Here is a 27,594-nt window from a genome sequence, read left to right on the forward strand (position 1 = left end):
GTTGTAGGGACAAGCAAGCAGTGATAGGAGCAGATAATCAAAAGATGTCACAGACAAAAGGATCAAAGAGGTGTTGAAGGTGGTGATATTATCTAAGAAAAGTGCTAATTAAGAATGGATGGCAGGACACTCAAGGTACAGCTCTAGTGGGGTTGGGGTGGAAAGACTGACAAGGTATTAGTTGTAGATTTTAAAATAATGGAAATAGGTGGGAAAAGAAAAATCTATATAAATTATTGAAAAAAACAAAAGGGAGGGGGAAGAAACGGAAAGGGGGTGGGGATGGGGGGAGGGAGTTTAAGATCTAAAGTTGTTGAATTCAATATTCAGCCCGGAAGGCTGTAAAGTGCCTAGTCGGAAGATGAGGTGCTGTTCCTCCAGTTTGCGTTGAGCTTCACTGGAACAATGCAGCAAGCCAAGGACAGACATGTCCCATCCAGCTTGTACAGGCCCCACCTGATCCAGAACCGATCCCAATGCCTCAGAAATCTGCTGCCTTCCCTCCTAAGCCAGTTCTCCAGCCACGTATTTAATCGATCAATCCTCCTATTCCTTTGCTCACTAGCACGTGGCACTGGGAGTAATCCTGAGATTACTGCTTTTGAGGTTCTGCTTTTTAATTTCTTTCCTAACTCCCTGAAACCTGCTTTCAGGATCTCATCCCTCTTCCTGCCTATGTCACTGGTACCAATGTGGACCATGGCTTTGACTTTCCTTTCAGGTAGCAATCCAATTCCCTATTGAATGCCTCGATCGAACCTGCTTCCACCACCCTCTCAAGAAGTTGGTTCCAGACTCCAACCACCCCCTGGGTGAAAACAATTTTCCTCACATCACATTTACTCTTTTTGCCAATTATTTTGAATCTGTGCCCTCTAGTTCTTGATGTTCTCTTGAGTAGGAACAGTTTCTCACTATTTACCCTGTCCGTACCCCTCAGGATCTTGAATACCTTGATCAAGTCTCCTCTCAGCCTTCTTTTCTCCAAGGAAAACAGTCCCAATCTCTCCAATCTATCCTCATAGTTACAGTTCTTCATCCCAGGAATCATTCTTGTGAATCTCCTCTGTACTCTCTCCAATGCCTTCACATCCTTCCACAAGTATGGCGCCCAGAACTGTACACAGTGCTACAGATGAGGCCTAACTAGTGTCTTATAAAAGTTCAACATGACCTCCTTACTCTTGTACTCAATGCCCCTATTAATAAAGCCTCAGATACTATATACTTTTATTAACTGCTCTCAACATGCCCTGCCATCTTCAATGACTTATGTACATATAAAACTGAGGTCCCTCTGTTCCTGCACCTCCTTTAGAGTTTCTCCTTTTATTTTATGCTGTCTCTCCATAACTTTCCTGCCAAAACAAATCACCTCGCACTTCTCTGCATTAAACTTCATCTGCCACATGTCTGCCCAATCCACCAACATATCTATGACCTTTTGAAGTTCACAACTATCCTCATCACAGTTGACAACATTTCCAATCTTTGTATCATCCGCAAATTTTGAAATCATGCCCTGAACACCACAGTCTAGGTCATTAATATATATCAGGAAGAGCAAGGGTCCCAACACTGACACCTGGGGAACTCCACTACAAACCTTGTTCCAATCTGAAAAACAACTATTTATCACCACTCTCTGTTTCCTGTCACTCAGCCAATTTCATATCCAAGTGCCTACTTTCCCTTTCATTCCATGAGCTAGAATTTTGCTCACAAGTCTGTTGTGTGGCACTGTATCAAATACCTTTTGAAAATCCATATACACCACATCACCAGTACTGCCCTTATCAACCTTCTCTATTATTTCCTCAAAAAACTCCAGCAAGTTAGCTAAACATGATTTTCCCTTAATGAATCCATGCTGGTTTTCCTTAATTATCCTGCGCTTGTCTAAGTGACTATTGATTTTATCCATACTATAGTTTCCAGAAATTTCCCTCCCACTGAGGTCAAACTGACTGGTCTGTAGTTGCCAGCTTTATCCTTGCACTCCTTTTTGAACAAGAGTGTGACATTCACAATTCTCCAGTCCTCTGGCACCTCTCTGTGTATATGGAAGACTGGAAGATTATCACTAGTGCCTCTACAATTTCCACTCTCACTTCCCTCAATGCCCTTGGATGCATCTCACCTGGTCCTGGTATCTTATCTATTTTAAGTAAAGATAGCCTTTCCAACACCTCCTTCCTCTCAGTTGTAAATTGTTCCAGTGTACCAGTTACCTCCTCATTCACCTCGGCCTGGGTAGCATAGAAACCGTAGAACCATAGAAAAGTTACAGTGCAGAAAGAGGCCATTCAGCCCATCATATCTGTGCCGGCCAGAAAAAGATGAAAAAGAAACTAGCCACTCATTTTAATCCCACTTTCCAGCCCCTGGTCCTTGCAGGTTCCTTTTAAATGAGTTGAGCATTTCAGCCTCAACTACCAACTTAGGCAGTGAATTCCAGACACCCACCACCCTCGGGTGAAATGGTTTTACCTCAGGTCTCCTCTAATCCTTCTACCAATCACCTTAAATCTATGCTCCCTGGTAATTGACTCCTCAGCTCGGGGAAACATAGAACTTTTTTCAAAGCAAAAAGCAAAGTATCTTTTTCCTTTGTAAAGACAGGTGTAAAGTATTGGTTTAATATCTCCACTATTTCTCCAGCCTCCATGTGCAAGTCCCCTTTTTTATCCCTAATCGGCCCTACTCTTTCTTTTACCATCCTTTTACTATTTATATGCTTATAGAAGACCTTGGGATTCCCTTTTATCTTCGCTGCCAGCCACTTTTCATGCTCCCTCCTTGTTTTTCTTATTAGTTTCTTCACTTCCCCTCTGGACCTTCTATTTTCAGCCTCATTCTCCATTGTATTTTCTACCTGGCATCTGTCATACACGCACTTCTTCCTTTTCATTTTTACCTCTATCCTTTACCTCTATCTCTCTCATCATCCAGGGCGCTCTGGATTTATTTATCTGACCTTTCCCCTTCAAGGGAATATGCCTTGACATTATCTGCAATACTTTTTCATTGAAGGTGGCCCATTGTTCAGCCGCCATCTATTCTGCCAACATTTGATTCCAACTCACTTGACTCACAGAATCACAGAATCTGAAATGCACAGAAGGAGGCCATTCAGCCCATTGCATCTGCACTGGCTCTCCAAATGAGCATTATGACCTAGTGCCATTGCCCTGCCCTTTCCCTGTACCCTTGCACATTGTTTCTATTCAAATAATCATCTAATGCCCTCTTGAATGCCTCGATTGAACCTGCCTCCACCACACTTCCAGGCAGCGCATCCCAGACCCGAACCACTCACTGTGTGGAAAAGGTTTTTCTCACATCATATTTTCTTCTTTTGCAAATCACTTTAAATCTGTGCCCTCTCGTTCTTAATCCTTTTACAAGTGGGAACAGCTTCTCCCTATCTACTCTGTCCAGCCCCCTCATGATTTTGAAAACTTTTATCAAATCTCCTCTTAGCCTCCTCCTCTCCAAGGAAAACAGTCCCAACCTCTCCAATCTTTCCTCACAACTAAAGTTTCTCATCCCTGGACCCATTCTTGTAAACCTCTTCTGCTCTCTCTCCAATGTATTCACATCCTTCCTATAATGTGGTGCCCAGAACTGTACACAATATTCCAGCTGAGGTCCAATGAGTGTCTTATATAAATTCAGCAAAACCTCCCTGGTCTTGTACTCTATGCCCCTATTAATAAAGACCAGGATACTATATACTTTATTAACTGCTCTCTCCACCTGTCCTGCCACCTTCAATGATCTATGAACATCTACACCCAGGTCTTTCTGCTCCTGCACCCCCTTCAAAATTTCACCCCTTATTTTACATTGTCTGTCCATGTACTTCTTACCAAAATGTACCACCTCACACTTCTCCACATTGAACTTCATCAGCCATCTACCTGCCCACTCCACCAACTTGTCTATGTCCTCTTGAAGTTCCACACCATCCTCCTCACAGGTCACAACACTCCCAAGCTTCGTATCATCCATAAACTTTGAAATTCTCCCCTGCACACCAAGATCTAGATCATTAATATACATCAGGAAAAGCAAGGGTCCCAATACCGACCCCTGGGGAACTCCACTACAAACCTTCCTCCAGCCTGAAAAACATCCATTGACCATTACTCTCTGCTTCCTGTTATTCAGCTAATTTTGTATCCATGTTGCTACTGACTCAGATGCATTCTCATCCCTTTGAAGTTGGCTTTCCCCCAGTTAATTATCCCTGCTCTGGATTGTTCCCTATCCTTTCCCCCAGTTAATTATCCCTGCTCTGGATTGTTCCCTGTCCTTTCCCCCAGTTAATTATCCCTGCTCTGGATTGTTCCCTATCCTTTCCCCCAGTTAATTATCCCTGCTCTGGATTGTTCCCTGTCCTTTCCCCCAGTTAATTATCCCTGCTCTGGATTGTTCCCTGTCCTTTCCCCAGTTAATTATCCCTGCTCTGGATTGTTCCCTGTCCTTTCCCCAGTTAATTATCCCTGCTCTGGATTGTTCCCTGTCCTTTCCCCAGTTAATTATCCCTGCTCTGGATTGTTCCCTGTCCTTTCCCCAGTTAATTATCCCTGCTCTGGATTGTTCCCTGTCCTTTCCCCAGTTAATTATCCCTGCTCTGGATTGTTCCCTGTCCTTTCCCCAGTTAATTATCCCTGCTCTGGATTGTTCCCTGTCCTTTCCCCAGTTAATTATCCCTGCTCTGGATTGTTCCCTGTCCTTTCCCCAGTTAATTATCCCTGCTCTGGATTGTTCCCTGTCCTTTCCCCAGTTAATTATCCCTGCTCTGGATTGTTCCCTGTCCTTTCCCCAGTTAATTATCCCTGCTCTGGATTGTTCCCTGTCCTTTCCCCAGTTAATTATCCCTGCTCTGGATTGTTCCCTGTCCTTTCCCCCAGTTAATTATCCCTGCTCTGGATTGTTCCCTGTCCTTTCCCCCAGTTAATTATCCCTGCTCTGGATTGTTCCCTGTCCTTTCCCCCAGTTAATTATCCCTGCTCTGGATTGTTCCCTGTCCTTTCCCCAGTTAATTATCCCTGCTCTGGATTGTTCCCTGTCCTTTCCCAGTTAATTATCCCTGCTCTGGATTGTTCCCTGTCCTTTCCCCAGTTAATTATCCCTGCTCTGGATTGTTCCCTGTCCTTTCCCCCAGTTAATTATCCCTGCTCTGGATTGTTCCCTGTCCTTTCCCCAGTTAATTATCCCTGCTCTGGATTGTTCCCTGTCCTTTCCCCAGTTAATTATCCCTGCTCTGGATTGTTCCCTGTCCTTTCCCCAGTTAATTATCCCTGCTCTGGATTGTTCCCTGTCCTTTCCCCAGTTAATTATCCCTGCTCTGGATTGTTCCCTGTCCTTTCCCCCAGTTAATTATCCCTGCTCTGGATTGTTCCCTGTCCTTTCCCCAGTTAATTATCCCTGCTCTGGATTGTTCCCTGTCCTTTCCCCAGTTAATTATCCCTGCTCTGGATTGTTCCCTGTCCTTTCCCCAGTTAATTATCCCTGCTCTGGATTGTTCCCTGTCCTTTCCCCAGTTAATTATCCCTGCTCTGGATTGTTCCCTGTCCTTTCCCCCAGTTAATGATCCCTGCTCTGGATTGTTCCCTGTCCTTTCCCCAGTTAATTATCCCTGCTCTGGATTGTTCCCTGTCCTTTCCCCAGTTAATTATCCCTGCTCTGGATTGTTCCCTGTCCTTTCCCCCAGTTAATTATCCCTGCTCTGGATTGTTCCCTGTCCTTTCCCCCAGTTAATTATCCCTGCTCTGGATTGTTCCCTGTCCTTTCCCCAGTTAATTATCCCTGCTCTGGATTGTTCCCTGTCCTTTCCCCAGTTAATTATCCCTGCTCTGGATTGTTCCCTGTCCTTTCCCCCAGTTAATTATCCCTGCTCTGGATTGTTCCCTGTCCTTTCCCCAGTTAATTATCCCTGCTCTGGATTGTTCCCTGTCCTTTCCCCAGTTAATTATCCCTGCTCTGGATTGTTCCCTGTCCTTTCCCCAGTTAATTATCCCTGCTCTGGATTGTTCCCTGTCCTTTCCCCAGTTAATTATCCCTGCTCTGGATTGTTCCCTGTCCTTTCCCCAGTTAATTATCCCTGCTCTGGATTGTTCCCTGTCCTTTCCCCCAGTTAATTATCCCTGCTCTGGATTGTTCCCTGTCCTTTCCCCAGTTAATTATCCCTGCTCTGGATTGTTCCCTGTCCTTTCCCCAGTTAATTATCCCTGCTCTGGATTGTTCCCTGTCCTTTCCCCCAGTTAATTATCCCTGCTCTGGATTGTTCCCTGTCCTTTCCCCAGTTAATTATCCCTGCTCTGGATTGTTCCCTGTCCTTTCCCCAGTTAATTATCCCTGCTCTGGATTGTTCCCTGTCCTTTCCCCAGTTAATTATCCCTGCTCTGGATTGTTCCCTGTCCTTTCCCCAGTTAATTATCCCTGCTCTGGATTGTTCCCTGTCCTTTCCCCAGTTAATTATCCCTGCTCTGGATTGTTCCCTGTCCTTTCCCCCAGTTAATTATCCCTGCTCTGGATTGTTCCCTGTCCTTTCCCCAGTTAATTATCCCTGCTCTGGATTGTTCCCTGTCCTTTCCCCAGTTAATTATCCCTGCTCTGGACTGTTCCCTGTCCTTTCCCCAGTTAATTATCCCTGCTCTGGATTGTTCCCTGTCCTTTCCCCAGTTAATTATCCCTGCTCTGGATTGTTCCCTGTCCTTTCCCCAGTTAATTATCCCTGCTCTGGATTGTTCCCTGTCCTTTCCCCAGTTAATTATCCCTGCTCTGGATTGTTCCCTGTCCTTTCCCCCAGTTAATTATCCCTGCTCTGGATTGTTCCCTGTCCTTTCCCCAGTTAATTATCCCTGCTCTGGATTGTTCCCTGTCCTTTCCCCAGTTAATTATCCCTGCTCTGGATTGTTCCCTGTCCTTTCCCCAGTTAATTATCCCTGCTCTGGATTGTTCCCTGTCCTTTCCCCCAGTTAATTATCCCTGCTCTGGATTGTTCCCTGTCCTTTCCCCAGTTAATTATCCCTGCCCTGGATTGTTCCCTGTCCTTTCCCCAGTTAATTATCCCTGCTCTGGATTGTTCCCTGTCCTTTCCCCAGTTAATTATCCCTGCTCTGGATTGTTCCCTGTCCTTTCCCCAGTTAATTATCCCTGCTCTGGATTGTTCCCTGTCCTTTCCCCAGTTAATTATCCCTGCTCTGGATTGTTCCCTGTCCTTTCCCCAGTTAATTATCCCTGCTCTGGATTGTTCCCTGTCCTTTCCCCAGTTAATTATCCCTGCTCTGGATTGTTCCCTGTCCTTTCCCCCAGTTAATTATCCCTGCTCTGGATTGTTCCCTGTCCTTTCCCCAGTTAATTATCCCTGCTCTGGATTGTTCCCTGTCCTTTCCCCCAGTTAATTATCCCTGCTCTGGATTGTTCCCTGTCCTTTTCCCCAGTTAATTATCCCTGCTCTGGATTGTTCCCTGTCCTTTCCCCCAGTTAATTATCCCTGCTCTGGATTGTTCCCTGTCCTTTCCCCAGTTAATTATCCCTGCTCTGGATTGTTCCCTGTCCTTTCCCCAGTTAATTATCCCTGCTCTGGATTGTTCCCTGTCCTTTTCCCAGTTAATTATTCCTGCTCTGGATTGTTCCCTGTCCTTTCCCCCAGTTAATTATCCCTGCTCTGGATTGTTCCCTGTCCTTTCCCCAGTTAATTATCCCTGCTCTGGATTGTTCCCTGTCCTTTCCCCCAGATAATTATGCCTGCTCTGGATTGTTCCCTGTCCTTTCCCCAGTTAATTATCCCTGCTCTGGATTGTTCCCTGTCCTTTCCGCAGTTAATTATCCCTGCTCTGGATTGTTCCCTGTCCTTTTCCCAGTTAATTATCCCTGCTCTGGATTGTTCCCTGTCCTTTCCCCCAGTTAATTATCCCTGCTCTGGATTGTTCCCTGTCCTTTCCCATGGCCAACCTAGATCTTATACAAAGGTCACTGTCCCCTAGAGGCTCTCCCACTGTTTGATCCACTTGGGCCAACTCATTCCCCAGGATCCAGTCCAACAGTGCCTGACCATGTCCTCTTGTCAGACTGGAAACACACTCCTGTGCAAAATTATTCTGAACACATTCCAGGAACTCTCGCCCCTCTTGTCCCTTTGCACTATTCCTATCCCAGTCTATATTTGGATAATTAAAGCCCCCCATTATAATTATTCTATAATTCTCGCACCTCTCCATAATTTCTTTGCAAATTTGTTGCTCCACATCCCTTCCACTGGTTGGTTGTCCATACAATACACCGATCAATGTTATTGCACCTTTCCCTTTCCTTTCCTCTATCCAGAGAGATTCTGTCCTTGGCCCCTCTGGAACATTCTCTCTCTCCAGTACTGTAATACCATCTTTAACCAATATTCCCACTCGCCTCTCCACCATGCACCACCCCCCCCACTTTCCTGTCTCTCCTAAACACCACGTACCCAGGAATATTTAACGCCCAGTCCTGCCCTTCTTTGAGCCAGGTCTCTGTTATCGCAATAATATCATCATTCCATTTGTCAACCTGTGCCTGCAGTTCACCAATCTTATTAACCACACTCCGTGCATTCACACACAGGCACATTAGCCCTGATTTAGGCGTTTTTACTTTCCCCCTTACTCTGACCCCATCTAATGACTAACTGTTGCCTATTCTAATTCCATCAAACTCTCTAAATATTCTATTTACCTTGATACTGCTCTCTGATATATCCTCCTGATCAGTTGATACTTCTCTACTTCCCACTGCCAGTTTTTCTCCTCTGCACTCTGAATTTCCCCCCAGGGTCCCATTCCCCTGCCAATCGAGCTTAAACCCTCCCCAACAGCACTAGCAAACCTCCCAGTGAGGACAGCAGTCCCAGTCCTGTTAAGGTGTAACCCGTCCTTCTTGTACAGGTCCCACCTGCCCCAGAACCGATCCCAATGCCTGAGAAATCTAAAGCCCTCCCTCCTACTCCATTTCTCCAGCCACATATTGAACTGCTCAATCCTCCTATTCCTGTGCTCACTAGCACGTGCCACTGGGAGTAATCCTGAGATTACTGCTCTTCAAGTCCTGATTTTTAATTCCCTTCCTAACTCCCTAAAATCTGCTTCCAGGATCTCATCCCTTTTCCTACGTCATTGGTCCCAATGTGGACCACAACCTCTGGCTGTTCACCCTCCCCAAAAGAATGTCCTGCACTCGCTCTGTGGCATCCTTGACCCTGGCACCAGGGAGGCAACATACCATCCCGGAGTCATGTCTATAGCCGCAGAAGCACCTGCCCATCCTCAAACTCCAGAAACCCCTATCGCTAGATCACTTCCACTCTTCCTCCTCCCGCCCAGTGCAGCTGAGCCACCCGTGGGGTCATGGACCTGGCTCTTACTACAGTCCCTCTGAGGAACCATCTCACTCACCAGTATCCAAAATGGAAAGGCGGTTAGAGAGCAAGATAGCCTCGGGTGATTCCTGCACTACCTGCCTGTTTCTCTTAGATCCTCTGGCAGTCACCCATTCCCTCTCTGCCTGTCTACCTCTCAGCTGCGGTGTGACCACCTCTCTAATTATGCTATCCTCATAATTCTCAGCCTTGCGGATGCACCACAGTGACTCCAGCCGCTGCTCAAGCTCCACAACTCGGAGCTCAAGATTCTGCAGCTTGTGACACTTCCTGCAAATGTAGTCATTGAGGGCACTTTGTGCCTGCACGACTTCCCACATCCCGCAGGATGCACATTCCACATGAACGCGCTGCACTGGCATACCTTAAACTTTATGTGTGTTTACTACAGTCTGGTATAATTTAATAACTCACCTGCCACTCACCAATTGTCTCCACTGTCCCAAGCCTGGAAACGCCTATACTTAGCAGCCAATCAACCTAGGGGACTCCTGTAACATCACTTTTAGATGTTTTTTCTCCACTCGCGCTGCTTCTATCTCCCGACTGTCTCTCCTCTCGCGCTGTTTTCAATCTCCTGACTGTCTCTCCACTCGCGCTGTTTCCAATCTCCCGACTGTCTCTCCTCTCGCGCTGTTTCCAATCCCCTGAACAGAAAATGCGGCCAATAATCAGGAAGTCTGACTGAGTCTGTGACCACTCTCAGCATTGAAACCGTCACAATGCCCCTGATCCCTCCATTGATGTTACCCCTCCCTATCTCTGTATCTCCTCCTGCCCCATTACATTCTGAAATACCTTCCCTCCTCTAATTCCAGCCTCTTGTGCCTCCCAGATTTTAATTGCTTCATCTTAGGTGACCCTGTCTTCAGTTGTTTGGGCTCCAATTTCTGGAATTCCTTCCCTATACCTGTCTGCTTCCCTGCCTTACTTTCCTCTTTTTAGACATTCCTTAAAACCTGCCTCTTTGACCGTGGTTTTAGCCCCATGACCTAGTATTTCCTTATGTAGCTTGGTGTGATCATTTGTTTTCTAATTGCTTTTGTGACGCACTGGGGGATGGGTAGAGAAATATTAGTTGTTGTTGGACTATCCATATAAACACCGTTGAAGTTGGGGATTCCACAGTGCGTAACTGACTTCCTGACTCCCCAAAGCCTGTCCACCATCTACAAGGCACAAGTCAGGAGTGTGATGGAATACTCCCCACTTGCAAGAAGTTGAACACCATCCAGGGCAAAGCAGCCCGCTTGATTGGCACCACATCCACAAACATTCACTCCCTCCACCACCGAAGCACAGTAGCAGCAGTGTGTGTACCATCTACAAGATGCACTGCAGGAATTCACCAAGGCTCCTTAGGCAGCACCTTCCAAACCTGTGACTTCTACCACCTAGAACAAAGGTAGCAGGTGCCACCTGGAAGTTCCTCTCCAAGTCGCTCACCATCCTGACTTGGAAATATATCGCCGTTCCTTCACTGTCGCTGGGTCAATATCCTGGAACTCTCTCCCTAACAGCACTGTGAATGTACCTACACCACATGGGCTGCAGCGGTTCAAGAAGGCAGCTCACCACCACCTTCTCAAGGGCAATTAGGGATGGGCAATAAATGCTGGCCTAGCCAGTGAAGCCCACATCCCCATAATGAAGAAAAAGGATTTCTTTACAATGCAGCTTAGAAAGGATATTTTATCCTGGGAGGGAGTGCGGTGCAGATTGACCAGAATGTTACCAGGGCTCCAATGGCTCGAGTGCAGAAAGGTGCCATAAGCTAAACTCTCATTGCCTGGAATATCGAAGGTAATGGGGTAATTGTTTTAGGTTTTTAGGATTTTTAAAGAGTAGGTACATTTTCCATTGCTGGGGCAGTCTAGAACAAGGAGACATAGCCTTGAAATCAAAGGCAGACACTCAGGAGGGAAGTTAGCAAACACTTAATACAAAGGGTTGAAGTATAGAACTCTCTCTCAAAAAGAGTAGTCGATGCTAATTTAATTTATAATTTTAAATCTGAGGTCGATATGCTTTTGTTAGACAAGCACATATCAACAACAAACTACAAAACCTTGCATTTCGATAGCACCTTGAATGCAATAAAACATCCCAGGCTGCCTCTTCGATGCGTTAAAAATCAAAATATGACATTGAAGTATGTACGGCGACATTAGAATATGTGACTCTGATCGATGAGGTGGGTATTAAAGAATATCTTAAAGGAGGAAAGAGAGAGAGAGAGATTTAGGAGAGGAAATTCCAGACTTTTGGGAGGGGTGAGGTCATGGAGAGTTTTAGAAACAATTGCTAAATTTAATGCCCTCCCCAGAGGGGAGCTTGGAAGCTGGGTGGAATTTAATCAGGTTGGAGGGTTTGGACCCTCTCGCCTCACTGCCTTCACCCCAATTAAATCTGGGGCAGGAAGGCTTCTGGGTGGCTTTCTTGCCTCACTGCCAATTAATGCCCTCTTGAGGGCCTCATCACACTGGCACTGGTACTTGACCAATAGTGGGCAGGGGGACTTGCCATGCAGGGAGCCTGAAAAGCAAAGCCCTGTCTGAGGTTTGCTTGTGGGCTCCTGTGAGGTGGGGAGTTGGGTCAGTGCCTGATTGAGGGCCCCTGCATTGGGAAGGGGGAACCGGTTTAGAGCTGCCACCAATCGCATGCTGCCAACTCGCCACCCTCTCCCATGACCCCCACTTCACAACCCCGATCCTGCCCTCACTCACCTGTGGCCTGGGTCCCTGGCTAATCCTGGCCTCTGCTGGTTGCACTACCAGCAGCTACCACCACTCCCACACGCACTGCCCACAATGAACAGCTACCGGCCTCTGATTGGCCAGCAGCTCTTGGGAGGACAGGGTTGGATTTCCACCCCTGGGTCCTTGAAGCCAGGAAAGGCCCTGCCACTGCCTGATTGGCACTTAATAGGCAGGCCTCCCCCAAACGGGGTGATGCAGGCCTCTCAACATCTCTTCAGCCAACGGGCAAGAGCCCTGTCACCTGGATTAAATACTGCCCAAGGATACAACCTCAAAATCAACGCATCGCTTCATTTACAGGTCAGTGGGCAGAGGGGTGGACAGTGAACAAGATTTGGTGCAAGTTAGGGAGCTGAGTGTTAGGTGGCACAAGTTTACAGAGGGTAGAATAAGGGAGGACAGGCAGGATTGGGTGGATATAGTCAAGTCTCAGAGGTAGCAAAGGCCTGGGTGAGGGTTTCAGCTCCAGATGAGCTGAGGCAGGGGCAGAGTTAAATGGTGTTACAGAGATGGAAAGAGGTGGTCTTATGGATGATGCAGAGAAGGGTTGGAAGTTCACCCCAGGATTAAATCTGACACTGAGATTGTGAACAATGTGATTGAGCCTCAGACAAATCTAGAAAGAGCCAATGGAGTCAATGGCTAAGGAGCAGAATTTGTAGAGGGGACATAAGACAATTGCTTTGTTCATCCCAATATGTAATTTAAGGAAATTCCTGCTCATCCACTATAAAGAGATAGGCAGGGCAAGCCAGGTGGATGAAGTAGGGACACAGGTGAGTGATAATCTCATTGAATGATGGGAAGGGTGAAGCTTGTCCTCGTTGGGTTGTGTAGCTGATTAGATTGTGGCTCCTTTCCTCAGGCATTCGGCGCAGTGGAAGCCATGTCAGACAGGATCTGTATCCATTCCAAAGGGCAGGTCAATGTGGACATCTCAGCTGAGGACCTCCTGAGCTGTTGTAAACTGGAATGTGGGAATGGGTAAGTGCTTCTGTACAATGAGGGTGACAATGACTGCGAGACGAAGGAAGTAGGAGGGCAGATGGATGGCGACTGCAAAAGGGAGGGCGTGCCAACCATTTTAGGAATAAAGATTTTTCTAGCCATGGACTTGATTGTGTAGTAACAAAATGGTAACATTAGCCTGGCAATTGGGAACTTCTGATTGGCTACAATTTATTCACACGTAAGCAACAGCACGGGGTTAGATACAGAGTAAAGCTCCCTCTACACTGTCCCCATCAAACACTCCCAGGACAGGTACAGCACAGGGTTAGGTACAGAGTAAAGCTCTCTCTACACCGTCCCCATGAAACACTCACAGGATAGGTACAGCACGGGGTTAGATACAGAGTAAAGCTCCCTCTACTCTGTCCCCATCAAACACTCCCAGGACAGGTACAGCACAGGGTTAGGTACAGAGTAAAGCTCTCTCTACACCGTCCCCATCAAACACTCACAGGACAGGTACAGCACGGGGTTAGATACAGAGTAAAGCTCCCTTTACACTGTCCCCATCAAACACTCCCAGGACAGTTACAGGACGGGGTTAGATACAGAGTAAAGGCCAATGTTTATCAATGACTTTTTAATATTGTATTTTATGTTTACCGCAGATCATTCCTATGCCTTATTTTTGCCCCTCTTATTCCATTTTTCTGTCCTTTTTACTTTCTTTGTTTAACTTGGTTTTCTACAGTATTTTGAACCTTACAATTGTCATAGATCTCTTTTACTTGTCTCATTTTCATCTCTTTTTTTTATTCCTCCATGAAATGTGGACATCACTGGAGATTAGTCGTCACCCTGGTTGCTCCAACTTTGGGTGATCTTCTTTAATCATTTCTCCTTTGCTGGAGTTTGCCTGCTCTGCCTCTGAGCCCTATCCTCTCTGAGGTCTTCCCTTTGTTCAGTTACTGTCTACCTGCCAGTTTTTGATTCCAGTTCTTCTGGGTCACGTCCCTTTTCAGATCACTGAACTACGTCTTCCTGCAGCTAAATAGTTTTATCATTAACTCTATAAGTGCCAAACCTTTATAGTAGAGTCATCACCAACTATCTCAATGCCCCATTTCCAGCCAAAGTACCAATCCTGTGGGAAGGTCGGACATTCCCAGATCCTCCATTTGCAGCCAAGCACCTACTCAAGATTGTGATGGATCTAAAGCTAGTTCAGGTGTCTGCAGATCCTCAAGTGCACGTACAATGGGAACAGAAGTTGACGTCATTGAGAAGGAAGATCAAGAGTTGTACTCAGTCAGAGAGCAAGAAAAATAGGAGATGGGAATGAGAGTAGTAGGGCTAATGATATTATTCCAGCACCCACAGTAGAAATGAAAGTTGGAGATTCACAGCTTAGTTTCATCATTGATACAGCTGCAGCAGTGTCTGTATTTGTAGTATAAGGGTATTCGGTACAGCAAGGGTTAATGTGGGACTGACCAAACAGTAGCACCGACAGTATGATGTAGACAGTCACATGGCAGGAGAAGGTGTGTAGAAGAGTCTGGAATGAGTTGGCATGAGACAGTACCTATGCAGGGCTGTACCTTACTCAGGATGTATGCAGATAAACACTTAATGTTCAACCATGCACACTTCCAGACCTTTCCGTGAGACACCAAACAACCCTTACAACTTGATGATAGTGAAGGATGGACCCAAAATCCCAAAAACATGGGAAAGTAAAGAAACTGCAGCCTGACCTGCGAGAAATGGGCCTAAAGCAAAGACAGGGCTGGAGATGGCCTGAAAACCTTCCACTGCCACACCTGATCGATCAGAGACACAGAGAGCCTGGCCAGATCACAAAAGGCTGAGCAAAATTCAAAACAGAAAAAAGGCTGAAAGGTCACAGAATAAGCCACTGAGAGAGGAAAAGAACCTGAGTGAACACAGAGTCCAAAGACCCAGCAGGGTTAGCTAAATAAGCTTATGTTCTAGGTCAGAATGAGCTTTAAAAAGCTTTGAATTTGGCAGCAATCAGAATTGCTGTTTTAAAATGCACCACAAGCAGCCTGAGTCCCAAGTCAGTGCCTCAACACGTGGTGGTCAAAATCGCTCCAAATGGGAAAAAAATGAAATAATAAATAATTGGCAAAGACCCAGCAAAAGCTGAATATCAGTTGTTCCACAACCCAGAAATACTTAAATACTGCAGGGAGCCATTGCTGAAAAGTTGAAAACACAGAAACCACGAATGCCATTACTAGGGGAGCCTGCCAAAACCAGCGAGCGCAGGAGGCTTCATTGTGAAGGAGTGTGTAGCAGCACTATCTTGGAAGAGAGAAAAAAGAGGATTTAATGCTGTATACCCCTCTTCTGGATAACAGCCAAGGGTAGTACATTAAAACCACCAGCTCATGTAAGGGCCAAACCAGATCCAAAATTGGATTGCCATGGAGAAGGTAATTTGTAGATTACAGGAGTACATCAGGATCAAGCAGGAGATCAAAAGAAGTCCAAGTTAATACATTTTTATACTTGTTTGGTTTATTTCTGGATGAAGTAATCATAAGACAAGATATAGATGAATATTTAGCCACATTTGGTAAGATATTAAAAGCTTTTGACCAGTATTTTAAACTCCATGTAGTGGAGAGTGCAGACCTTAAAAGGTCTTGAATACCCCCAGTAAAGCACTGAAGGGGCAAAGGGGACCCCAGGGTGAGGGAGACAGGAAGCCCCAGGGTGAGAGAGACAGGGGACCCCAGGGTGAGGGTGTCAAGAGATCCCAGGCCAAGGGAGACAATACCTAAGCAAACCAGAAGATGGCCACAGACCATGTCAGCACAACAATGCATGAGCCGAAGAGTTTAGTGCAGAGGAAAGAGGCTGACAAGCAGCCGAGAGGCTTAAAAATCGAGCTTTTTGAAAATGCTGACGCATTACCCAAACTGCAACAGCAGGTGTCAGTATGGAGCGGGCAGATGGCTGTTAATGAAGGAAAGCTATCTGATATAACCCATAACAAACAAAGCCTGCAGAAAGAAAATAAAACTGTTCCATAGGAAAATATTCTATCAAAGTTAAAAAAAATTCATCAGCCAGGCCCAACAACAGGGAGAAAAGCTGCTCAAAGAAGTTACTGCCCTGAAAAGCTCCTGAAGAATCAATATGTGGCCTGGAAAAACATGAGGAGCTAAAAAAGATCTTGAATAAAGATCGTGAATAAAGATCTTGAATACTACTTCAGAAAATGCTGCATTGGAACTATCAGTAGCGACACAAAACGGGTGTGAAACTGACTAGTTATTCCAATCCTGTAATAGTATTCCAGTTTTAGGTCAAGTTAGTGGAATGCGATGATACGTTGTATTACTTGCTTCTGGTAATAGGAGAGAGGGAACAAATCTCCCTGATGGGAAGGAGTTGGCTTAAGAAAATAGGGTCAAACTGGGCCAAGTTGTTTTCATTAGGGATCAGTAAGAGTATGTCTGACATTGAGGAAGTGCTAAGAGAGCACAAAGTGGTCATTGAGTAAGGAGGACCAAGTGATCAAATTACCATCAGTTCAATAATATTGCAGTTCTGCAGATCATGAAAATGTGGATGTTTTGAGATTTCGCGTGAAGTCTAATTCATTCTTAGCCTCTTAGTTACCTGTGAATGACTTTACATACACAAATGACACGCTAGTGTCTGCCAGTGAAACTATTGAAGAAACGCACAAGAACGTAGTGCTCAGTAACGTGCTCAATTATCTCAATAGTGGGCCTAAAAACTGTGTCGATGAGAAATTACAGGTAGAAATGAACTGAGTGTAGATTAAGGCTGTCTTCTATGGGGTTTAAGAGTCATTATTCAGCCAAGATTTAGAGAGATATTGTTAGAAGAACTTCATCAAGAGCACAAATGGATAGTCCATATGAAAACAGTAGCAAGAAGCTATTTTTGGTATCCAAGGTAGATAGAGATATTGAAGAGTTGGTGAAAAGTTGTTATCCGTGTGTCTCAGGTTGAGAAATGAACCAAACAAGTTTTCTTTCATTCCATGGTCAAAGACAAGAACACCGTGAGAATCAGTACGTGTCCATTCTTTTTGAAATGGAAGGGAAAGAGTACCTTGTTTTGGTCAATAGCTATATTGGATCAATAAATGGAAATCCCAAAGTATTCTATACGCACATCAAAAGTAAGGGTGGTAAAAGGAGGAGTAGGGCCGATTAGGGACCAAAAAGGGGATTTACACATAGAGGCAAGAGGCATGGCTGAGATGTTAAATGAATACTTTGCATCTGTCTTTACCTATGAGGCAGATGCTGCCCAGGCCATGGTGACAGAGGAGGAAACTCAGGCACTAGAAGGGTTTAAAATTGATAAGGAGGTATTGGATAAGCTGTCGGCACTTAAATTTGATAAGGCACCTGGACCAGATGAGATGCATCCAAGAATATGGAAGGAAGTGAGAGAGGAAATTGCAGAGGCACTGGCAATAATCTTTCAATGTTCCCTGGATTTGGGGGAGGTGCCGGAGGACTGGAGAATTACAAACATTACGCCCTTGTTCAAAAAGGTTGTAAAGATCTGCCCTGCAATTACAGACCAGTCAGTTTAACTTCGGTGGTGAGGAAACTTCTAGAAAAAATGGAAAAATGTGGATTGATTCGGAAGAGTCAGCATAGATTTGGTAAAGGAAAATCGTGTCTAACTAACTTGCTGGAGTTTTTTTGAAGAGGTAACAGAGATGGTTGATGAGGGCAAGGCTGTTGATGTGGTGTGTATGGGCTTCCAATAGGCGTTTGATACAGTGTCACGCAACAGACTTGTGAGGAAAGTTATAGCTCATGGAATAAAAGGGACAGTAGCAACGTGGATCCAAAATTGGCTGAGGGATTGGAAACAGAGAGTAATGGTTAATGGGTATTTTTCGGGCTGGAAGAAGGTTTGTAGTGGAGTTCCCCAGGGGTTGGTATTGGGACCCTTGCTTTTCCTGAAATATATAAATGATCTAGATCTTGCTGTGCAGGGAACAATTTCAAAGTTTGCAGATGATGCAAAACTTGGGAGAATTGTAAACTGTGAGGAGGACAGTGTAGAACTTCAAAAGGACATTGACACATTGGTGGAGTGGGCAGATAGGGGGCAGATGAGGTTCAATGCGGAGAAGTGTGAGGTGAGACACTTTGGTACAAAGAACATGGAGAGACAGTATAAAATAAAGGACACCATTCTAAAGGGTGTGCAGGAGCAGAGAGACCTGGGTGTATATATACATAACTCAATAAAGGTGGCAGGACAGGGAGAGAGAACTATTTATAAAGCATACAGTATTCTAGACTTCATTAATAGGGGCATAGAGTTCAAGAGCAGGGAGGTTATGATGAACTTATATGAGATACTGGTTAGACCTCAGCTGGAGGGTTGTACACAGGTCTGGGTCCCACACTACAGGAAGGATGTGAACTCACTGGAGAGAGTGCAGAAGAGGTTTATGAGAATGGTTCCAGGGATGAGACACTTCAGTTATGAGGAAAGATTGGAGAAGTTGGGACTGTTTTCCTTGGAGAGGAGGCTGAGAGGAGACTTGATAGAAATTTTCAAAATAATGAGGGGCCTGGACAGAGTAGACAGGGAGAAACTGTTCCCACTCGTAAATGGATCGAGACCCAGGGGGCACAGTTTTAAAGTGTTTTGCAAAAGAAGCAAATATGAGGTGAGGAACAGCTTTTTCACACAGAGAGTAGTCAGGGTTTGGAATGCGCTGCCTGGAAGTGTGGTGGAGGCAAGTTCAATTGAGGCAGTCAAGAGAGCATTGGTTGATTATTTAAATAGAAACAATGTGCAGGGTTACGGGGAAAAGGCAGGAGATTGGCACTAAGTTAAAATGCTCAGAGAGCCGGTGCAGGCAAGATGGACCGAATGGCCTCCTTCTGCACCATAAGAATTCTGAGATTCTGTGATATTGAGTCTGTGCCCAAGCGGCAACACTACTGAAGTTTTCAGAAGTTGGTTTGCAATTTATGGATTACCAGAAATGTTGGTGTTAGATAATGATCCACAGTTTAAGCCGGAAGTTTTGAAATATTTCAGTAAGACTGGAGCCAAACCCTCTCTAATACCCCCCCACCATATCACTCAGCATCGACTGGTAATGCAGGAAGTGTACAGGTTGGAAGTGGGGATGTTCGCTGATGATTGCACAATGTTCAGCACCATTTGCAACTCCTCAGATACTGAAGCAGTCCATGTCCAAATGCAGAAAGACCTGGCAATATCCAGGCTTGGGCTGACAAGTGGCAAGTAACATTCATGTCACACAAATGTTAGGCAATGACCATCTCCAACAGAAGAGTATCTAACCATCACCCTTTGACATTCAATGGCATTACCATCACTGAATCCTCCATTATCAACATCCTGGGGTTACCATTGACTAGAAACCGAACTGGACTAGCCATATAAATACTGTGGCTACAAGAGCAGGTCAGAGGCTAGGAATCCTGTGTTGAGTAACTCACCTCCTGACTCCCCTAAGCCTATCCACCATCTACAAGGCACAAGTCAGGAGTGTGATAGGATACTCCCCACTTGCCTGGATGAGTGCAGCTCCCACAACACTCAAGAAGCTTGACACCATCCAAGACAAAGCAGCCTGCTTGATTGGCATCACATCCACAAACATTCACTCCCTCCAGCACTGACACACAGTAGCAGCAGTGTGTACCATCTACAAGATACACTGCAGGAACTGGAAGTTCCCCTCCAAGTTACTCACCATCCTGACTTGGAAATATATCACCATTCCTTCACTGTCGCTGGGTCACAATCCTGGAACTCCCTCCCTAACAGCACTGTGGGTGTACCTACACCACATGGACTGCAGCGGTTCAAGAAGGCAGCTCACCACCACCTTCTCAAGGGCAACTAGGGATGGGCAATAAATGCTGGCCCAGCCAGCGAAGCCCCACATCCCATCAATGATTAAAAGATTGTGAAGAAGTCTTTGTAAAAGTATTTGCTGGGTGACAAATAATTTTCATGTTTTCCTTGGCACAGGCCAAACAAATTTCTGTTCTCTTACAGAATAATCCTATAATCTACAACAGGTCTTACTGGGAGTCAGATTAATGAGGGGATTTAGAAATTATCATAGCAGTAATTTGTAGATCTATGTATGTATTTAAACTCATTTCTTCCATTAATAAAGGTTTGATTTAGATTTGTAAGAAACCTATAAGACTCGGTGATCTTATCACTACTGAATTCAATGCATGCATCTCCAAACCGATACAACTTGCAAAACAAGTTGTGGCAGTTGTTTCAAATTTCCCTTTGGGATTTGAGCTGCTCAGCATTTACCATTGGCTGTGCCATAACACTGCTTCAGTCAACCAAACACTTACCTCCACCTTTGACTACTTGATCTCATAACATTAAGCATTTGGTCACACAGCCTAATATCTCATGTTTATGTTTGTTAACACTTGTGTGAAGCACCTTAGAATGTTTTACCACATTAAAGGCACTATGTAAATGCAAGTTGTTGTTGTCTAAAATTGTTTAACTTTTCACCAGTTGCAATGGTGGCTACCCTTCTGGAGCCTGGGAATTCTGGACTCAAGATGGCCTGGTTTCAGGAGGTCTTTACCACTCACATATAGGTTAGTGACTCGGGTCAGTGTCTGGTTTAGGCATGGGGTGTGCTTGTAGTTAGTCATGGGTCAGTCTCAGGTTAGGTGTGGGACAGTGTTTGGGGCCAGCGAAGGTCGGTGTGGGACAGAGTCTGGGGTCGGTGTGGGTCAGCGTCTGGGGTCGGTGTGTATCAGTGTCTGGGGTCGGTGTGGATCAGTGTCTGGGGTCGGTGTGGATCAGTGTCTGGGGTCGGTGTGGATCAGTGTCTGAGGTCGGTGTGTATCAGTGTCTGGTGTCGGTCAGTGTCTGGGGTCGGTGTGGATCAGTGTCTGGTGTCGGTGTGTATCAGTGTCTGGGGTCAGTGTGGATCAGTGTCTGGGGTCGGTGTGGATCAGTGTCTGGGGTCGGTGTGGATCAGTGTCTGGGGTCGGTGTGTATCAGTGTCTGGTGTCGGTCAGTGTCTGGGGTCGGTGTGTATCAGTGTCTGGGGTCGGTGTGAATCAGTGTCTGGGGTCGGTGTGGGTCAGTGTCTGGGGTCGGTGTGGATCAGTGTCTGGGGTCGGTGTGGATCAGTGTCTGGGGTCGGTGTGGATCAGTGTCTGGGGTCGGTGTGTATCAGTGTCTGGGGTCGGTGTGTATCAGTGTCTGGGGTCGGTGTGGATCAGTGTCTGGGGTCGGTGTGGGTCAGTGTCTGGGGTCGGTGTGGGTCAGTGTCTGGGGTCGGTGTGGGTCAGTGTCAGGGGTCGGTGTGGATCAGTGTCTGGTGTCGGTGTGTGTCAGTGTCTGGGGTCGGTGTGGATCAGTGGGGTCGGTGTGGATCAGTGTCTGGGGTCGGTGTGGATCAGTGTCTGGGGTCGGTGTGTATCAGTGTCTGGGGTCGGTGTGTATCAGTGTCTGGGGTCGGTGTGGGTCAGTGTCTGGGGTCGGTGTGGGTCAGTGTCAGGGGTCGGTGTGGATCAGTGTCTGGTGTCGGTGTGTGTCAGTGTCTGGGGTCGGTGTGGATCAGTGTCTGGGGTCGGTGTGGATCAGTGTCTGGGGTCGGTGTGGATCAGTGTCTGGGGTCGGTGTGTATCAGTGTCTGGGGTCGGTGTGGATCGGTGTCTGGGGTCGGTGTGGGTCAGTGTCTGGGGTCGGTGTGGGTCAGTGTCAGTGGTCGGTGTGGATCAGTGTCTGGTGTCGGTGTGTGTCAGTGTCTGGGGTCGGTGTGGATCAGTGGGGTCGGTGTGGATCAGTGTCTGGGGTCGGTGTGGATCAGTGTCTGGGGTCGGTGTGTATCAGTGTCTGGGGTCGGTGTATATCAGTGTCTGGGGTCGGTGTGGGTCAGTGTCTGGGGTCGGTGTGGGTCAGTGTCAGGGGTCGGTGTGGATCAGTGTCTGGTGTCGGTGTGTGTCAGTGTCTGGGGTCGGTGTGGATCAGTGGGGTCGGTGTGGATCAGTGTCTGGGGTCGGTGTGGATCAGTGTCTGGGGTCGGTGTGGATCAGTATTTGGGGTCGGTGTAGATCAGTGTCTGGGGTCGGTGTGGGTCAGTGTCTGGGGTCGGTGTGGGTCAGTGTCTGGGGTCGGTGTGGATCAGTGTCTGGGGTCGGTGTGGATCAGTGTCTGGGGTCGGTGTGGATCAGTGTCTGGGTTCGGTGTGGATCAGTGTCTGGGGTCGGTGTGGGTCAGTGTCAGGGGTCGGTGTGGGTCAGTGTCAGGGGTCGGTGTGGATCAGTGTCTGGGGTCGGTGTGGGTCAGTGTCAGGGGTCGGTGTGGGTCAGTGTCTGGGGTCGGTGTGGGTCAGTGTCTGGGGTCGGTGTGGATCAGTGTCTGGGGTCGGTGTGTATCAGTGTCTGGGGTCGGTGTGGATCAGTGTCTGGTGTCGGTGTGTGTCAGTGTCTGGGGTCGGTCAGTGTCTGGGGTCGGTGTGGATCAGTGTCTGGGTCGGTGTGGATCAGTGTCTGGGGTCGGTGTGGGTCAGTGTCAGGGGTCGGTGTGGGTCAGTGTCTGGGGTCGGTGTGGGTCAGTGTCTGGGGTCGGTGTGGGTCAGTGTCAGGGGTCGGTGTGGATCAGTGTCTGGTGTCGGTGTGTGTCAGTGTCTGGGGTCGGTGTGGATCAGTGTCTGGGGTCGGTGTGGATCAGTGTGGATCGGTGTCTGGTGTCGGTGTGTGTCAGTGTCTGGGGTCGGTGTGGATCAGTGTCTGGGGTCGGTGTGTGTCAGTGTCTGGGGTCGGTGTGTGTCAGTGTCTGGTGTCGGTGTGGATCAGTGTCTGGGGTCGGTGTGGATCAGTGTCTGGTGTCGGTGTGTGTCAGTGTCTGGGGTCGGTGTGGATCAGTGTCTGGGGTCGGTGTGGATCAGTGTCTGGGGTCGGTGTGGATCAGTGTCTGGGGTCGGTGTGGGTCAGTGTCTGGGGTCGGTGTGGATCAGTGTCTGGTGTCGGTGTGTGTCAGTGTCTGGGGTCGGTGTGGATCGGTGTCGGTGTGTGTCAGTGTCTGGGGTCGGTGTGGATCAGTGGGGTCGGTGTGGATCAGTGTCTGGGGTCGGTGTGGATCAGTGTCTGGTGTCGGTGTGTGTCAGTGTCTGGGGTCGGTGTGGATCAGTGGGGTCGGTGTGGATCAGTGTCTGGGGTCGGTGTGGATCAGTGTCTGGGGTCGGTGTGGATCAGTGTCTGGGGTCGGTGTGGATCAGTGTCTGGGGTCGGTGTGGATCAGTGTCTGGGGTCAGTGTGTATCAGTGTCTGGGGTCGGTGTGGATCAGTATTTGGGGCCAGCGAGGTCGGTGTTTGAGGTTACGCAGGGTTAGTGTTGGGAATGAGCAGGGTTGGGTATTTGGCAATGGATCAGTGTCTGGGGTCAGGTACTCGTCAGTGTCTGAAGCTGAGAGCAGGTCAGCATTTGAGGTAAGAGATCGATCAGTATCTGGGGTCACGTAGATGTTAATTATCTGCAGCCAGGTTTAGTATCTTGAGCTGAGCATGGGTCAAGGTCTGGAATCAGTGACAGTGCAAACTTTAGAATCTCCAAGTCTTCAGTGTTGGTCTTGCTTTGACTCTGACCTCCTCCATAGGTTGTCGGCCATACTCCATTCCCCCATGTGAACACCATGTTAATGGGTCTCGCCCACACTGCAGTGGAGAGGTTGAGACTCCCAGATGCTCCAAACAATGTGAAGCTGGTTACACCCCAAAGTATCGCAGTGACAAACATTACGGTAAGTGGAGCCGGAAGAAACAGGAACAGGCACAGAACTGTCAGGTACACCAGGACAAGTAGGCACTGCATGCGAAATGTTTGTTGGCTCACATGTTTTGTCCCAATGTGTGCATAGGGGTGTGTCTGTCTGTCTGTGTGCTAGTACATTGTGCTTGGTGTTGCCAGATGCTATTGCTGTGAATCTGGAGTAATTGAGCAGACTCTCTTCTTCAGGTCTGACTTCATACGGTGTTAGTTCGGATGTTACTGAGATTATGACTGAAATCTACAAGAATGGGCCAGTGGAAGCCGCCCTCTTAGTCTACGCTGACTTCCTGCAATACAAGTCAGGTAGGACTTGGCCCTTCAGTGCCCATCGCTAAAAAGGAAAGCGACAAACGTTCTTGGCAGACTTCCAGTTTGCTGAATGACCTAAATAGAATATTCTATGATGGGCTAAATGGCCTTGTTCTGTAGTTTACTGGGTTGTTAATCTTAATTTCCAGGTGTTTACCAACATGAGGTTGGGGAGTCGCTGGGTGGTCACGCCATCAAGGTTTTGGGTTGGGGCGAAGAGAATGGAACCCCCTACTGGTTGGTTGCCAACTCCTGGAACACAGACTGGGGGGATAATGGTGAGTGACATTTCATACTCTGGGGGAGGGGGGGTGCATGACAAGAGGTACATTTGCCTGATAGGCTCCCTGTTCACTGTCAACCCATTTCATTGGTGCTTTTCCTTTGCAGGTTTCTTCAAGATCTTGCGCGGCAGCAATGAGTGTGGAATCGAATCGGAGATTGTAGCTGGAATCCCCCGTGACATCAGCCATACCAACTACTAGTGAGATGCTGATCCCTCATAGGCACCATCCTACCAGTGAGGCTCCGAGCCCCGCACACAATGCATCACTGTCATTACATTGGGGTGTGGCGTGGACTTAAATGGAGAGATTGACATCGTGCACTGATGTCTAACTAACCCAGGAGCACATTCCTCTGGGTCTGCGAGTCTCTAAGCACAGTTACCCATTTCAAATCATGTCAATCGATCCGATTTTAACAAGCTTCTTTTAATACACACTAACTGGCTCTCAGCTATGACAATCTCTCTTGTTTATCGCTTTGTTTCTTTCACCAGTTGTCTCCCCCTCTCTGTTCAGTATGCTTTTGGAAGCATCTAGAACAGTTGTTACACACTAACACTATTTTAAACAAACTCAAAATAAATTTTATCCGAATAAAGTTTCTGAAATTTCTTGTAGCTTTGCTTCAAATGCTTTGGAAAAGTAACTGAGCTGTGATTACCAGCAGGCAAGGAAAAAATCCCCGAAGTACACTGCGCCAAACTGTACAATGCATACTGGGATTTTAGACCCACTTACACGGGCTCAGGTTGCACCATAATCCAAATACTGCTGAAACTTTGTTTTTAATTGCTTAAATCCTCATTTTGGACATTAGGAATTTCAGTTACTGGGTAAAAAAATGGCAGACTGAAATCATTTTCTGTGATTTGTGATGAAATAATTCAGCCTCAGTCAGTGACCAGTACAGAAGGGACTGCTTTGCGGTGACACTGAGGGTTTTAGATCCCATCTATTTGTCTCCTCCTCTTCCTCTTACTGTTTGATGTGTTTCAGTTCCCTCTTAAGAGCAGGTGCAATCCATGAAGTTTAGTGTTGCTCCTGTAGCTCAGTCCAATTCACACCCTCCTGTGTAAATTTTAAACTGTTGTCCCCTGATCAGCGACTCTCACTGTTCAAATCAAACAGATCATGTTAAACATCTATTTATTGTTAATGGGATGTGGGCATCACTGGCAAGGCCAGCATTTGTTGCCCATTGCTCAGTGCCCTTGAGTGTTTTGCTCGGCCATTTCAGAGGGGCGATATTGCTGTGGGTCTGGAGTCACATATAGGCCAGACGATGGCTGCAGTTTTCCTCCTCTAAACGACATTAGTGAACCAGATGGGTATTTACAACAATTGATGATAGTTATCCTAGTCACCATTACTGAGGCTAATTCTAAATATCCTGGATATTTTAATTGAATTTAAATTTCACCAACCACCATGGTGGGGTTTTAACCCATATCACCAAAGCATTAGCCTGGTCTAATGGGTAGACCAATCGTGTCAGCCTGTTCCTGCCCCATGGAACTCATTTCTTCCTATCTTGCTCAGTCTCTTCCCACCTACATCCGTGATTCCTCGGAGGCCCTAAGTCATACCAACAATTTCCAGTTCCCTGGGCCCAACCGCCTCTTCACCTGGATGTCCAATCCCTCTACACCTCCATCCCCCACCGGGAGGGTCTGAGGGCTCTCCACTTCTTCCTCGAACAGAGGCCCGAACAATCCCCATCCACCACTACTCTCCTCCGTCTGGCTGAACTTATGTTCTCACTGAACAATTTCTCCTTAAACTTGTCTCACTTCCTCCAAATAAAAGGTGTGGCTATGGGTACCCGCATGGGCCTCAGTTATGCCTGTCTCTTTATGGGGTATGTGGAACATTCCTTGTTCCAGTCCTCCTCCGGCCCCTTCCCACAACACTTTCTCCGGTACATCGATAACTGTTTCGGTGCTGCTTCATGCTCTCATCTGGATCTGGAAAAATTGATCAATTCTGCTTCCAATTTCCACCCCTCCATCACCTTCACATGGTCCATCTCCAACACTTCCCTTCCCTTCCTTGACCTCTCTGTCTCAATTTCTGGTAATAAGACTGTCCACCAATATCCATTACAAGCCTACCGACTCCCACAGCTACCTCGACTACAGCTCCTCACACCCTGCTTCCTGTAAGGACTCCATCCCATTCTCTCAATTTCTTCGCCTCCGTTGCATCTGTTCTGATGATGCCACTTTCAAATACAGCACTTTTGACATGTCTTCCTCCTTCCTTAACCGAGGTTTTCCACCCACGGTGGTTGACAGGGCCCTCAACCGTGTCCAGCCCATCTCCCGCGCATCCGCCCTCACACCTTCCTCTCCCTCCCAGAAACATGATAGGGTCGCCCTTGTCCTCACTTACCACCCCAACAGCCTCCGCATTCAAAGCATCATCCTCTGCCATTTCCGCCAACTCCAGCATGATGCCACCACCAAACACATCTTCCCTTCACACCCCCCGACGGCATTCCGCAGGGATCGTTCCCTCCGGGACACCCTGGTCCACTCCTCCATCACCCCCAAAACCTCAACCCCCTCCCACGGCACCTTCCCATACAATCACAGAAGGTGCAACACCTGCCCCTTTACTTCCCCTCTCCTCACCGTCCAAGGGCCCAAACACTCCTTTCAAGTGAAGCAGCATTTCACTTGCACTTCCCTCAACTTAAGTCTACTGCATTCGCTGCTCCCAATGCGGTCTCCTCTACATTGGAGAGACCAAACGCAGACTGGGTGACCGCTTTGCAGAACACCTTCGGTCTGTCCGCAAGCATGACCCAGACCTCCCTGTCGCTTGCCATTTCAACACTCCACCCTGCTCTCATGCCCACATGTCTGTCCTTGGCCTGCTGCAATGTCCCAGTGAAGCTCAACGCAAACTGGAGGAACAGCACCTCATCTTCCGACTAGGCACTTTACAGCCTTCCGGGCTGAATATTGTATTCAACAACTTTAGATCATGAACTCTCTCCTCCATCCCCACCCCCTTTTTC

At 47.1% G+C, this 27,594-nt stretch overlaps 1 protein-coding gene across 1 annotated transcript in view; it reads left to right on the forward strand.

The window, feature by feature from the left end:
* Positions 1–25,026, forward strand: part of LOC144673036 (cathepsin B-like) — a 47,727-nt gene extending 22,701 nt beyond the window's left edge. The window contains exons 3-8 of the mRNA XM_078535032.1: positions 13,049–13,167; positions 20,704–20,789; positions 23,804–23,947; positions 24,163–24,279; positions 24,435–24,563; positions 24,676–25,026. Of these exons, the coding sequence (XP_078391158.1) occupies positions 13,070–13,167; positions 20,704–20,789; positions 23,804–23,947; positions 24,163–24,279; positions 24,435–24,563; positions 24,676–24,770 (669 nt within the window). The 5' untranslated portion in view covers positions 13,049–13,069 and the 3' untranslated portion in view covers positions 24,771–25,026. The remainder of the gene's footprint in view (positions 1–13,048; positions 13,168–20,703; positions 20,790–23,803; positions 23,948–24,162; positions 24,280–24,434; positions 24,564–24,675) is intronic.
* The last annotated feature ends 2,568 nt before the right edge of the window (positions 25,027–27,594 follow it).

This window comes from Cetorhinus maximus, unplaced genomic scaffold, assembly GCF_964194155.1.
Source record: "Cetorhinus maximus unplaced genomic scaffold, sCetMax3.hap1.1 HAP1_SCAFFOLD_214, whole genome shotgun sequence".
NCBI classification, from domain to species: domain Eukaryota; kingdom Metazoa; phylum Chordata; class Chondrichthyes; order Lamniformes; family Cetorhinidae; genus Cetorhinus; species Cetorhinus maximus.